The sequence below is a fragment of the Neolamprologus multifasciatus genome, chromosome 5 (assembly GCF_963576455.1).
Source record: "Neolamprologus multifasciatus chromosome 5, fNeoMul1.2, whole genome shotgun sequence".
NCBI classification, from domain to species: Eukaryota; Metazoa; Chordata; class Actinopteri; order Cichliformes; family Cichlidae; genus Neolamprologus; species Neolamprologus multifasciatus.
The window spans coordinates 18,012,479-18,027,668 of record NC_140443.1 but is presented as its reverse complement, the minus strand read 5'-3'; the positions used below and the strand labels follow the sequence as shown (position 1 = coordinate 18,027,668).

The window sequence follows — 15,190 nt, the reverse complement described above, 5'->3', positions numbered from 1 at the left end:
TAATGCAGGGTGAGTAATGTTTTCACTGACTGCTAGTAAGACCCCAAGTTCTCTAAATCAGACCACTAAATGTCCTCAAAAATTAAAATTCAGTTGTTCCTTTATTCTCTTTATCTTTTATTCTTCACTATGACCAATTTATTTCTTAAAAAAGGCAAATGGGGCACCTTTTAATTCGGGCAAAGACACAAGAGATGTTTTTGGGAGGGGATGGGGACAAGTAGCCCTCACAACTTATTAGCTCCGCCTGTTGATATAAAGATAGCGAATGCATTGAGGCCTGTACAAAGTTGCCTACAGCAGGAATGTATGCCACCTTGGCGCAGGTTGCTTTGCAGAGTAAAATTCATTTCCTTAGACTGCAGCACTCTAGTTTAAGTTCAGAAAAGAAAGAGAGAAATAAGTATTTATATATATATTTATAAAAAAGGTCTAGAAACCAAGTTGGAACACAAAAAGTCAGCTGATGGAGGTTGAGCGAGGTGAAACGTCACACCATAAATTCAGATAACTAATTATCAGCCAAGTGTTTTGTTCTCTAGCGTCTCTCTGCTAGGTCTGCCAATGCTATTTCCGTAATGTCGTCTTTTTAGTGCCGTAACTTTAAGACACTTTTATGCGTCAACAAGATGTTTGAGAGCCATCGTGAACCAACTCTTCTTGTAAGCAAACCCTGCTTCCCAAAAGCATCCAATGCCTGCGAAGGTGACTTTAAGATGGCAGCTGAACAGGCTAGATGCTCAGATGCTTTTGGAGAAAACAAGACCCCGCTGACTTTTTGCTGTTTGTGTGGTGTCTCAGCTCAGTCAAGCTGACGTTTGTAGCATCCTGTACCACTGATGGATCAACATCTTAAGAAAACCTTAATGAGCTTTGGATCCCAAACCCAACTAAACCCCAAGACGATCGTCACTCTGCTGCGGGGGTGAGCTGATCGCCTGCTGGGTTGAGATGATTTTAGGAAACGTAGCTCTCATCATTAAACAGAGCCTGTCCGGAGGCTGACCCACTATAGATGTTTGTTACCATACTGCTAGTAATGGAAAACAACAAAACAAAAAAATACAAAATTGTAATAATAACAATAACAATATGGAGTACAACTGACCCAGCAGTGAGTGTATAGTGTCTATGTCTGTTACTGACAACGAAAGAAGTAACAACTAACGTCTGAATGAAAAGGCTAATAAAAGTTATGTTTGAAATGCTAAAAACACTAATAGATACCAGCTATTAAAAAACAAACAAAAAAACAAAACAACATGCATTAATTTACCCTTAAAACCTTGTAGAAATCTACCAAACCACAGTGTGTAGGAGAGGGAGGGAAGGACAGCAGGGTGTATGCCAAATATAATTACTACACCCACGATCAAAGAGACCAAAACCCGCCCCCCCCAAAAAACAACAAAAACAAAGGTGTGTTTGAAGAGATCTGAAAAATCTTCTCCCCCCCGGTCGAGAAACCAGACTTTTTTTCTTTCAACCACAAAGTGACATGCAGCGTCATCTATCCCCTCATCACTGTCAGCAATTAAGCCCGTGAAACACATCAAAGCACGTCGTTCGGCAAAGCCCAGCCTTCAACACACTCGGTCAGTGTTTTCAACCCTAATCTCCTCTCATTACGGTTGTGATGGCCACAAACATCACAGGAGCTGACGGTTTTTTCATTTTTAACCTGACTGTGCTCTTAAACTGAAAGCCAACAGTTTTTATTGTTCGATACAAATCAGCGCTGCTTAAATAAGAATCTGGATGTGCGTAGAGCCGATAGCAGAGGACTGGGCAGCATGACATGTTAAAATATAATAATAAAAAACCAAGGTGTCTTTTGCTTTTTAGGTATCTGTATAAACCACATACAAACATTCATATTTACACATTTTATGGCCACATTAGACCAAATCTGCAAGCTGCAATTCTAGTGTTTAATTCAACCTACTTATAACCTTGTTCTCACAATATGATGTAGCGGTTTGGTGACTAATGGTGGATGGTACATTTTTAAGTCCCTCCAATAACTTCTCTCTTTATTTATATTAATACTTGCAGCTCTCAATATAACCACTCTTTAGTGAAGTGCTGGTGGCTGTTTGAATCACGCAGTATCTGAAGTTTTTCACCTATGTGTGTGTTTTCAGCTAACAGCTTCACTATTGAAGTTTCAGTGATGGCGCACGGACAAACGCTAGTCAAAAGCTTGCTGTGAGTCATGCGTCTACTGCCCAACGCCATAATGGCGTGTTTACATTTTCCTAAATGCTTTCAATAAATAATGGATAATGACCTTGTTCACGCTTTTCTACCAGCGCTGGGGTGGAAATATGCACGGGTAGATTTCAGAGAGGAGTTCATGGGATGCAAAAATGGCTGTTCCAACAAAAGTTGGAATAATATGCCATCGTATCAAAGTCAGCCTCATCCGTCCCAGTGTGTTCAGTGCCAGATCGCAAAATGACATGCCACCCTTTACTCTCTACGGCAGTAGTGCAAATCAGACCGAGTCGATCACTAAAGTATACACATACAGTAACAAAACCACGAGAACACGTACACAGAAGAGAGGGAGGAAAAGTGAGGGGGGGGGGGGGGGAGAGGGGGAAGGCAGGTGAGAGGATGAAAGAAGATAAAAACAGAGGGAGGTGATTGCAAGATGGCTTTTTGTTGTTTTGTTTCCGAGGTGGGCATGGATAAACATCAGCGTCTGAGGTTTCTTTGGTAGAACAGTCAGGTGGTTTATGTTCATTTTCTCCAAAGTGTTTCTCGCTCATCTTTCCTTTGAAACGTCGGGCATCGCATAACGCAGAAGCAAGTACACAAAACTACCGTTAAAGAAAAATAACAACAAAGAAGAAAAGAAAAAAAATTAATAATTAAAACATCTCCTTTTCCGTTCTCTCCATATTTACATATAACTACAGACACTTGCTCAGCTCCAAGCTTGACATGCAGGATGATGTATGACTGGAAGGAGCAAGCTCATGCTCCACCTAAGCTCCAGGCTAAACCCTCATCACTCATTACTGATTGTCTGGCATTAGCATACCAGAGGACAGATGGGAAAAATGACTGTGTTGTTATTGCTCGATTGATCCTCTATGAGTGCACAGTGAGAGAGCGGGCTTGAGGGTTTTAGATATTTTTAGCAGACCAGCAGACAAGCATTCCCTCTGGGATGCTGGTGACAGACCAAAGTGATGGGGGCATGGATGTTAGAGCCAGGATAAGGATTGGGAAAACTGGGGTCTATCCACCCCCTTCATGAGACGACAGAAGGGGAGTGGTTGTGATTGACCATGCGACTGTCAGGGGAGGAGTTTGGGCTGCTGCCAGATGACGAGGGACTCCCTTTGTTTTTGATCTGCAGCCAGGTTTCGCCGAGCGCCTTGGCAAAGTGGTCATCCACCGAGCCCGTGATGGACACCGAGTTGGTGGCGGTGGGCTCGGGCTCCTTGTAGTTTTTCCCAAGGCTGCGACGGAAATGTTCCTCAATCACAGGGTCACACACTGTGTTGGCTTATGCAAGAAGAAGAGAAAAAAAGGGTTACAATTTTAGTTAAAAAAAAACAACAACAACAAAAAACCTAAAGTACAAAGAAATGGTCAGCAGGCAATTTGTTTTAATGTGCATGCGAGTTTACTTTTTTATTGCAGGTTTTCTTTTTAAATCAACATTTTAAACTTCACTGTTAACCTCAATGAGATCATAGAGCTTTCACTGGGATCATAAAAACCCACAGAAAACATGAAGGAAAAAGAAAAGAAATGTTTTATTGGCCAAGGTCTCGAGTGACTCTGTGGGTACAGAGATAACAGATAAGATTGTAATTAAGTATGTTTAAACGCTGTCATAACAACGGTTTCGCTATAAAAACAGAAGAACCCTAGCATTACTAGCATTACTACAATACATTTACATCTGAACGTGGAGAGTATGAGCTTTCTCTCTGGGTTGCTCATTGCTGTTGCAAATACATTTGCAAACGTGTACTCACTGTTGCTTCTCCTGTAGTTATTGGTGAAGTTGGAGCAGCCGTTGTGGGAGACTGTACAGTGAGACAGGTTGCAGTTGCGGTTGTTTGCTGGGGCGCATGTGATCACTGAGGGACGATTCTGAAACACAAAGAGTCTGTGTTAAATGTCGAATTCAGTCTTATGATTGCCAATCAGCAATTTGCTAAAGCGTGTTAAAAGAAGCAGAGTAAATACAAAATGAACAGAACAGCAACTTTTCAGAAAAGATGGAGAAAATGAAAAGACGTTTTAAGTTTGAGGGAGCAGGAATGATCCAGTGACCACCAGGATTTTAAAACATGGTTTGCAAACAAGCCAAATAGGAAATGTGTACTTTCCACCAACCAAGGAGGCAGGTTAATGAAAGCATATTAGTCACATCATGTGGGGGACCTACCAGAGTTGAGGTTTCACTCGACAATTTAAGAAAAATGTGGTGTGCATTAGAGCCAAAGACAGGACGGGTATGTTACCTGCTGGCGTTCCACAGTGCTGACTGTGTGCAGCACTGTAGCCATAGCTGCTGTGTTGCTGCGTGCTGACTCCACCATGCTGTTTTTGGTAAGTGCCAGTGGCTGGTCCATGGTAGCTAAGCTGGCCAGGTGGAGGTGATGGGGGTGGCTGTACATGTGGTTGCTCGGCACTCCCAGAGCACCCGGCACCACCACACGTTCGATGGGGCTCCTGCTGCGTTCCTTGGAGCCAGGAGAGCTGCGATAATCTCCATTAGGTTTCCTGAGGAACAGCCAAGTAGCCAAAAAACAAATGCACGTTATTCATCCTGCACACTGGATAGTGTTATTTAATTCATGTGTATTCTGAGTCTGCTAGCACTAAATTGACTCTGAAGCCAGTATCATAATTAAAATGATAAGAGAAGACATTTGGAGCTTAAACGTAACGATCCAAGGTTATCAAAAACACAATATTTGGTGATTGGGATGAGATGAAAAATAAACATGATGTGCAAAGAGTGTTGACAAACGATGTAAGGAATGGGCAAAGAAAAAAAAAAAAAGCCAAGAAGTAAAGAGACCGTAAGATCACAAGGAGTTCAGCTAAGACAGGGAGAATGTGACGTGGGAAAAAAATAAAGATTATAAAAGGACAATTGTAAATGGTGCTCTGTGTCAGCAGGAACGGCAAAAGCTATTAATACTGGTCTAACAAATACACACTCTCATGGACACACAGCCTTAGCTCTCAGATTGCTGATGGGGTTTGATAAGACCATATGGTGCCAACACAGGCTCACACACTGTCCTCAGATGGAGGAAGGAACACTCTCCTAACTTTATCCAACATGGATAGACTCCAAACTTATCTCGACACAGGAGGGACAAATGGGCACAAAGTTCAAAGCTCTTGAGAGGTTTCCCCAGCAAAGCAAATCAACTTCATCTCTTCGGCAAGCTGCACTTACTGCAGTCATAATTTTAAAAAAAGAAAAGAAAACTACTAACGGAGCATAGATGCAGGCTGATGTCACTCAACATTCAATTAAATTCACTAAACGTCCTTTGTTTGAGTTTTATTCCCTGTCCACACTTACAACAATGGAGTGATTAATGGAGGTAAAAGGAGGTTAGCCATGCACCTTCCTTATGAAAGGGAATTATTTAGCAGCACTGTTATCACCAAGCAGTGAGCTAATATTTTAATCACTCCAAAACAGATAAGGATAAGGGATTAAAGTAACAACAGTTTAACAAAACAGGCTTTCTTCCAGCTCTGACGATAATGACTGTGATATGTCTGATATGTAGACAAGTGTCTGCGACTAAAGACCATTGAGTTGTAGTTTAACAAGTTAGTAATTGTTTTGGTCCCTGCATCAGATTTGCTCTGTGTTTTTTGATTGTTTGTGTGTGTGGGTGTGTGTCCGTGTGTGCGGTTCACTCCCCTCTTACAAACTGAGGCCCAGCTACAGGGAGCAAGATTTACTGTACTCGCCCCTGTCTCTCCTTTTCTCCCCAACTCCATAATACATTCACAAATAGAGACATCAACTTGCTCATTCCTACACAGAGTACGCTACACATAGACCATGCAAATTCGCAAGAAATAATACTGAACTCAAGCGAACATCGATTATTATATAGAACTTCCTCATTCTCCACCGAATACTATGCAGGGGCATTTCCTAACCCGCACAAGTTAAAAGGCTTCAGGAGCCCTTTAAGTTGCAAAACAAGCTCAAGAAAGCAGTTGTAGATCCATGTGACTAAGCAACCTGACTGTTGGGTCAAGCATCTGGAGTCCATGGCACAGTCCTCCACAAATAAACAATCTACACAGAATACATAAAGGGGGAGAGGAAGAGCCGAGGAGAGGTGGGGAAGGGTGAGTTGCATGTGAATGGTCGGGACCTCGATTTTAAGAAAGAGTGAGGTCAGTAGTTTCCTTCGTTTGTGCCGAGAGCTTACATTCGCGGAGACCCGCTCTCTTTTTTTTCCTCCCCTTTTTCTCACAATCAGCAGCAAACTTCCTGAGGGTTAAAGAAGGAAAGGACTTGGCAGCGCTTGCATAAACCCTGGCCGACAGCTCAACAACAAGCTTCTTTTGTTCTTTTCACAGTGGCATCAATTCTCCGTTTCATCTTCATTTTTTTAAAACAGTACAAAGAAAAACATACATTCTGGAGCTGATCCCTTTAAAATCAGGTCATAATTAAAACTAAAGCCTATTCAATTGAATAAATTGTTTGAATTATTACTACATGAAACATCAACTTTTAATCAGACAATATAAAGAAAGGTCCCACTGCATAATTTCTCTATTATTTTCAAATATAAACAATCTCTTGATTAGCTAAGAGGCAAGCAGATAACAAAGCTCTCTCATCCCTTCCCAGCAGCTGGGTCTTGAGTTGGGTTGTGGAAGTTGTTCCAAACTTTAATCACTGCCAAAGAGCAGGCATGCCCACATCCTCATTCAAGAGGGCCCATTGCAGGAGCCAGTGAATGGGATCAACAAATCTGACCAATGAATGGAATAGCTGTCGAATCCACCGCCGCCCCCGCCTTCCCCTCGCCTGATTGCCCACCAAACCCTGGACCACATTTCATGCCAGAGATCAGACTTTCAAAACCCACCCTGTGCCTTTGTCTCTCTTACTCACCTCTTAATTATCATTAAGGTCACAGCTGGGGAAGGAGGGAGAGGACGGACAGGGTAGATGGCAAGGGCTACACATGAAACATGGCCACTGAGTGGTAAAAAGGGCTAGAGCTAAAGAGAGCAGGCTGCCAGGACAAGAGGAATAGATGGGAGCTAAAAGTGGGAGAGAGAGAGAGAGAGAGGGGGGGGGGGGCAGCCTTTGATTACTAAATAACACAGAGACTTGGCCCCTACAGTGGGCACTGGGAGACAAACAGCATTTTAAAAAAAAGAAGGGGGTGAGGTTGGAAACAGAGAGTAAAGGAAGCCCAAATCCAATAACGTATAAATAAACATGAAGGAAAGCAGTTTACAAACAACAAGTGAGCTCTTACCACCAGCAGTGTGATGACAGGATTCCTCTTAATTGGCAGAAAATGTTTGCTAAAGTGACGTTTCCTAGATAAACTGGACAAACTACAAAAACCAAACTAAAGCTTTTTAAACGTAGAGCTCAGTCAGAATATGTGAGAATATTCAGTCATATCTTTTTCTAACGTCTCTGATCCCTTTTTTTCCAGTTGATTCACTTTGTAAATAGGAATGATGTAAAGGACATCAAAATGATCTGTTTGAGAAATGAAATACAGAGAAAATATCTATCTGACTGTATTTTACTGCAGGCTGGGTTATATGCAGCCTGGTATTAGTGGCAGTCACTGTGGTGGGCACCTACTGAAAGATCCCTTAATTTAAAACCCAGAGAGTCCAACCCTCAATACATAAATGATATATTCATATATCTTTAACAATGTTACACTACTCAGATCTATCATTAAGCATAGCCTTTTAAGTAACCACTCACATGACATCCGGCCCTCAAGTCAACCTCAAGTTAAAGATCATACTGCGATCATGTGTTTGAATGATCTGGGAGGTGGGGGGGACAAGTAATTAGTTCATGCTGGCTAGAAAAGCAAGTTTGTTTGAGCTAACATGCCCTAATAGCCACAACAGTAAACTACATAAAACAAATAGAAACATATGAACCAAGAACTTTATAAATATGGGTTCTTTTTCAAAGTATGCCAGGGTTAATCCTGTATGAGACTGCCAGTTTGGTGAATTTGCTATATTTGACTATGAGGCAGCGAGACAGAAGCTATAAAAGCTCGAGGCTTTTTCTCACAATTGTGTTCCAAGGTCTTTAGAGAAAACCTCCCTACAAATCTTTGGTTGGGCAGAGGTTCATATCCAACTCTTTAATAAATGCGTTTTTAAAAAAAAAGCAAGACGAGAGAGGGGGGGAGAGATACACACAGGAAACATCTGGGAAGAATCAGGGTGTAGAGGGAAGACAACAAAAAGAAAAAAAAGAAGTGGAAGAGGATGAAGGCCTAACCACAGGTTATAACCAGAACCAAGCTCTACAAGTTCTACACAAAACCACAAAAAAGAGATATACATACACATACACACTCACAGACTGTGAGCCACAGAGCTTATTCAGACTATGTATATATAGTATACAAACATCTCAACACCGTTTACTCTGCTGTTTGAAGTCTTTAGTAGCTGGTGTGAGCGGAAGTTAGCAAAAATATCTGCATCCTTTAGGATCAAAGCCCAGAGGAAAAGCCCTTTAATCAAATATCTGTTGAAACAAATGATATATAACACTTCAATTCTAAACCAAAGACTAGCTTGTTCACTGCTCTCTACACGCTGGTGCTGGAGCCTTCAGATTGTCAATCATGCAGAAATACTGATAGAAACAGCACATTTTTGACAGTTAACTGACTGCAGAGACAGAGAACTGAAGAAAATCCTTTGTTATCAAAGCTGGGACAGATCGGATATGGGAACAACCACAACAAGAAGGCAAAGAAAACAACATGTGAACACACACAGACACATAGACACACACAGCTAAAAACAAAAACCCACATCTCCCCTCCTTTCCTCACATGCTCGCTACATAAATAGTTTCATGTAAAACAAGAGGGTAACAATGACTTCACCAGCCACACACACACACACACACACACACACACACACACACACACACACACACACACACACACACACAGCCTCTTTCCACTCTTATTTTCTCCCCATATAGCCTCTAGAGAAACTTCCATGAGAACAACTTACTGATGAAGTTCCCAGTAGAAAGCAGCTGTGGTTTCTGTAAGCTACAGTATTCTGTGCAGCAATGTGATTTACTTGGATTTTGCATTTAGTGCCTATAGATACAGCAGTACATTTTGAGTAAACTGTAATACTGTATACTGTTTCAGCATAATGTAGCATGAATGCAACTGCAGATCTTCAGGCTTTCATTTCAGATTTTCATCGGTGGTTAAAATTCTGCAGAGTGAAGAGAAATGGAAATTCAGAACTATTATCAAGTGCATGAAAAGCAAATATCTGTTCCAACCAGTGACTAACCAGACATAGTTTGCATTAGTCAAGGTCCTCATGTTTTATTGGCGCATTCACAGAACCAACAGATTTTCATGGTATTTCAAAAAAACAACTAAAAGCAAACTAGTACCTAATGAGTCTAATGTATTTTGACTGCTGAAAATAAACTTTCCTGTAGTTAAATTCGCCAAACTACAGTCAATGCAAAAACTATGTCAGTGGCTTTTAGTCTCAAGGAGCAATGAAACTGTTGAGGACTCTCATACTGGCGAGTCTACAACTACAGAGTGGCAGGCAGGCACACAGGCAGGAGCAAGCTTCCAGCCCGCAGGCTCCAGTGGACAGGATAAGGCTTCTTTGTTCAAGACTCCTCCTACTACTCAGAGAAAATGAAAAAGTAGCCCCTGTTGCCTGACCTCACCCCACACAGAAACACACACACAAGCACTCAGATGATCACAGGTAGGAGAGCACGCATGCATGTGTAAACAACACACAGACAACGGCACATGTGCATGCCTGCACAAATCGATGGATACATGTAGACTAGGGCGACATATAAGCACTGGCAGTTATTTCTATTAAGACTTCAATATTCAGGATTTTGAATGCCAAAAACCCTTCTGTGTTGCAAGAGTCTGTTTTCATTGGGACTTACAGCAACAACAAAAAAAGGAAGATATTATTAAAACAATAAGCCTGCTGAAAAAAACATACTTACGGCCACATTCTTAAACACACAGGCAGCCGACAAAAGCAAAATGCATTCACTTATCATGCATGTTCATAAAAAACAAACATAAAAGCTTCAGCTGGTTCGGAGAGTTTACTTTTTCTCACCACTGCCTGTGCACCTCCCCTTAACTTTAGCTCGTAGTGATTGGCCAACAGAGGAAACTTGAGCGTCCCCCCTTCATAGCCCCGCCCTAATCGGAGGTGTCAGGTGTCTGTGTGTGTTGAGGCTCACAGAAAATATGACTGAACTTAAAGACAAAAGAAAGCCAAATACACGGAGCTCGACAAGTCAGCACAGAGGAAAGCTGCAATACGAGCAAAAAGAGAGAAAAACCCACACTTTTCAGAAAAAAGAAGAAAGAACACAAAAGCTTCTGCATGGGCAGGGACACTCAACAGTGAGCTGAGCAATCAGTGCACACACACAAAAACAGAGAAAGCAGACAGACAGAAGCAGCCAGAAAGATAGAGAAGACGTGGGAACTGCTTCTGTGTGTGGTTTGGGTGGAGTTTCATTTTTCTATTGAAAAAAAATCATTAAGGGCAAAAAAGAAAGTGCTGTATGAATGTGAAGGTGAATTGGTGAATAAGGGATTCAGTGTAAAAGTACTTTACTTATTAAGAGTAGAAAAAGCACTGTATTACAGTATCAATCTCCTTACATGGGACAGCTGAAAGGAAAACAGAATGTATGTTATAAATCTGGCTGCCCTATGTCGTTTTTCATGTGGGGAGGGTGTTTAAGGAGCATTTCTAGCTCAATTTTCTCTGTAGCAACATCCCATCATTTTCCACTTCACTCCAAGTTCTTTGGAAAGGGAGGGGAGCTACACCTAGGAGGAAAGTGTTTCTGGCTGATGCTGGATACAAGTTTCAACAAGTCGCACAGCAGTTACCAGGGGAAGAATGCCCTCAGAGAAACCTCAAATTAGATGACTAAAAAAAGACACATTTGGGATGACCCGAGGGGAACTTGGTTTCCAGGATAAAAAAAATATATCTTTGTGAACTAGAAAGGCCCTGGATCCATCTTCAAGCTGCAGCAAGTCAAGTAGCAATTGACTTTTGGTAGGTAGAGATTAACCTGCAGCAGCAGGAGTCAAATGACTTCAAGGTCATAATTAAAATGGAGATTAAATACGGAGATTATGGCTTGTGCCTTGGAAATAATCATGGTAAAACGAGCAGTCTGAAAAGCCCTAAACATCACAGACATTTGCATCAGTTTTATTTTTACAGAACCTTATTCTAGTCAAACAACATGGTTGCACGTAGGAGTTGTGGCGAGGATCTGTGACACCAACTGAAAGCTGATATAACAATAAGTTCTACTGTGCTTCACAACACAGACTTACGAAACTTGTGATACACAAGTAGGAGCACTTGCGTATCGATGCATGCAAAAGTTAACCACACAGTGCATACATAATGTCCCACGTGGAGTGAAAAACAACAGAGACAACAGAATAATACCACAAGTAGTGGTTGGATTTACTGCAGACTATAACCCTAATGCCCACACAACTGCCACAGAATAACAGGAAAAATGATGATTCTGCACAAATGTCAAATCTCACAAGCTAATCCTTTGTTATGTGTCACAAGATTAAAGAACAAAGACCCTTACCCACGGCCTCAGTAGAACAGCTTAATTCAAAAGTCAGATGCAACCTAGTCTAACCCTGCCAATGTCACACAGGCAAATGGATATATGCAACTTAAGCAGTTACTGTTGTTTTGTTTATGCTTCACAAGTCAAATAATAAATACATAAAAATAATCATGACAATAAAACGACATTATCTGTATGCTGCTATAGGTTCTGCAAACAATTATTGCTTCACAAATATCAGTAAATACACAAACTAGTGTGTATTTTTTTCCATTTACCTGCACTGTGGAGTGTTGGAAAACAGTGGCAGTAATTTGAGATACTTCTGCAGAAAGTTTTTTGAGATTTTAACTTGTTTAACTCGATTTTAACTATTTGGCCAGAGTTGCTCGATTATATCATAACTATTTAATGTAATCCTAAAATCAACATTATTTACTCACTGACTTTTCAGACATACAAACTCATTTGTTGAAGGTTATATTTGCTCTTCCTTGTTGGACTCCCTGAAGCAAAGTGTTTCCAAACAGCTGAACTGGTTTTACCTCTCTTGTTGCCCTAGGGCTCTTTTCTTCATCTTGGCTCGAGGTGAATTAAACCTGCCACAGCATGGCGAGAAATGACTTTGAGCTTTTTAGGGAGGGGTAAAAGGGCCACAGTTGTAAAGGAAAGCGATGCTCTGGAGTCATAACAAAAGAAAAAGCAAGTGCATCAGAGCGAAGCTAAACGTGGCACAAATTTTTTATTTTTCTGGTAACTTGTATTCACAACTACCGGGTGCTAAAACTAACTGATGATGAAAATCAGATGGTGGGCAACCATAGAATCTATCTACACTTGAACATTTTGTAGGGTTGCCTTTAAATTCTGTTGGTTTCCAAGTCATCTATTCTCAGACGCTTGTGGGATATTCCTGTTTGGGCCAGTGGCACCATGTACTACATGTAAGTGTGTGACTATATAAGTTTAGCTATATAATAACAATGCTTGTAACCATTCTCTCTTCTTCCAGTTTCCAATATATCCAGCCATTCATCTACTGCATCCCATTGTGCCAGTTGAAAACTTCAAGAAGGACAAAAACAAACCACATATTACTTGTACTGTATTTTTGCATGAGGTAGAAGTGGGCTTGAATATCTCACTCTTTGGATATTTCCTAATTTTGTAGAATAATAATTAAGTTTTCTGCTGTTAAATTTAAATTCATATGAGAAGCAAAAATATAATTTTGCTGCCCCTCTTCCTTTTCTCAAACTGATCATTTTATATACAAGTACAGCCAATAGTCATAGTACAGCCCTTGTCTAGTCATTTGGCAGACAGCGCTGTGGTTATAAAAATATGTTCAACTTCTGCTCAGCTCCCCACCCCCAACCCCTACCCCCAGCATCTGGACATACTGACATACTGCACGCAAAAGTGTACAGCTCTACCCAGCACCCCTTGACTCCATCTGCAATAAATAGCAATGGCTGGAGTCCTATAACTGACTCAGTCATGTCTGACTCTGACTCGACTGCCCCTGGCCCCAGCAGTCCTTCACCACCACCAACCAGGACTCTGGAATCTCTGGTATTGGGAATGCGGGAACGACGTGAGTAATCGTTCTGTTGTGCAGTCCCTGTTTCCAAGCTTCCAGAGATCTGCAGCTATAAGGAGTTTGTAACACTGTTGAGCGAGCTAAACCTGGCATAGCACCCTGGAGTCCAAACTAGGACTTCTAAGATAGCGCCACTGTGCACCGTTTCACACATGGATGGCAGAAACACGTGCATTGACAGGAAAAACTGACTTCTTTTAAAGGCCCAAGGCACCAAGGGTTCTAAATATGCACTCTGGACATGTATGAAAAACAGTTCAGTGTACATGGCCATTCACTGGCTACAGTGTTTGTTTGTATTTGAAAGAGACAGATGGACAGGAAAGAGAAATGTGCACTGATAGCAAACTACAAGTTCATTTTCATTTCCAGATACTCATAAAAAAGTGAGCATCTGGAAATTATAACTCCAGATGTTTATAAAGCTTTTTATTAGAATGTGTGTGTTGTTCAGTTGCATGTGTATATGTACTCACAGCTGCGCGGCAAACAGTCGACTCATCTTTGCCACATGCTCATTTTCATCCATGTCGCTGTCCCCCTGATCACCACTCAGCTTCCTCTTAGTGGGGCTGATGGGAGGAGGACCCGTCCTGTGGCTGGAGGAGGAAGATGAGGAGGACGATGATGAAGACGAGGAGGAAGACGACAGGGACAGGAGTCTGGGGTCTCCTCTCAAAGCTGCCTCACCTGAGGAGGAAAAACATCGAGGGAGGAAAAAAAGACAAGACAGAGGGTTATTAGTGCTGCTGACACCGTGTTCCAAAACATGATCATTTAGAAGTCTGAATGAGTTTGAGATTGCTCCACTGCTACACAAACTCTGAAAGAAGAAAACATCAGGTGAAACGCAATACAGCATTAGGAGAATGTGTCTTAGAACGTTTGCAAAACACCTGCTGGCTGCACTTTTGTCATTTTCAAAAATGAGACTAGAGTGACAGTTATGCAGTTGTTGTCACCTCACGTGGTTAGCTTTACTAAGATTACTGTAAAATGAATGTCAATTATAGTAATTAGCCTAAATTATAGCATTTAAAAGCAGAAGGTGACTGCTGTATTGCCACTTTAAAACAAGGTGTCTACCGCATGACAACGTTACAGGCTGTGTTTGGGGTTTTGTTGACTTATACAGTTTGCTGAGAGAGGCACAAACCTCTGGCATAAAAGAAGGAGTATCTGGTGAGGAATGTTTTGAAAGAAATAGTTGCGGATGGATTCTGCATATGTTTGTGTGTGGGGGGGAACTATTTCTCCCTCTGCAGCCTTATCCCTCGTACAGAAGGCCTACAGAGTTGTCAGTGAGTGGGAGTTTAGAGCAAGAGAATCAGGAAAACTACCACTGGCTCTGTCTCAGCATGGGGACTTTCCACTGCTTCTGCCTCATGTATCTGTCTGACTTTACCCAAACAACACTGAAAGGCCTACACTAAAACTCCTAGTCCAACTCACATAAAAACAAATTAGTTACAAACACTTGCTAACTCTTAGTTCATACTTCATTTCAAATTATTTTGTATAACAAACCAATCAGTATTGGTTAGATTTTGGAGAAATATTCATCCTGCATTTATAGAACCAAAAGAAAAACCCAAAACACACACACACACACACACATTAGTACTAAGTAGCAGGACATTAGACATTAAACTGAATCCTTATAAATATTTATTTTTCTTTTCTTCAGATGAATAAGA

General features: G+C 41.3%; 1 protein-coding gene across 2 annotated transcripts in view; it reads right to left on the bottom strand.

Annotated features, from left to right (window-relative positions):
* Window positions 1-1,527: 1,527 nt before the first annotated feature.
* vgll4b (vestigial-like family member 4b) overlaps window positions 1,528-15,190 on the bottom strand; it is a 39,161-nt gene continuing 25,498 nt past the window's right edge. For both annotated transcript variants that reach the window (XM_085160679.1, XM_085160678.1), the window contains 4 exons: window positions 13,970-14,183; window positions 4,491-4,752; window positions 3,999-4,116; window positions 1,528-3,519 (listed from right to left, as the gene is read on the bottom strand). In XM_085160679.1, the coding sequence (XP_085016805.1) occupies window positions 3,263-3,519; window positions 3,999-4,116; window positions 4,491-4,752; window positions 13,970-14,183 (851 nt within the window). In that variant the 3' untranslated portion in view covers window positions 1,528-3,262. The remainder of the gene's footprint in view (window positions 3,520-3,998; window positions 4,117-4,490; window positions 4,753-13,969; window positions 14,184-15,190) is intronic.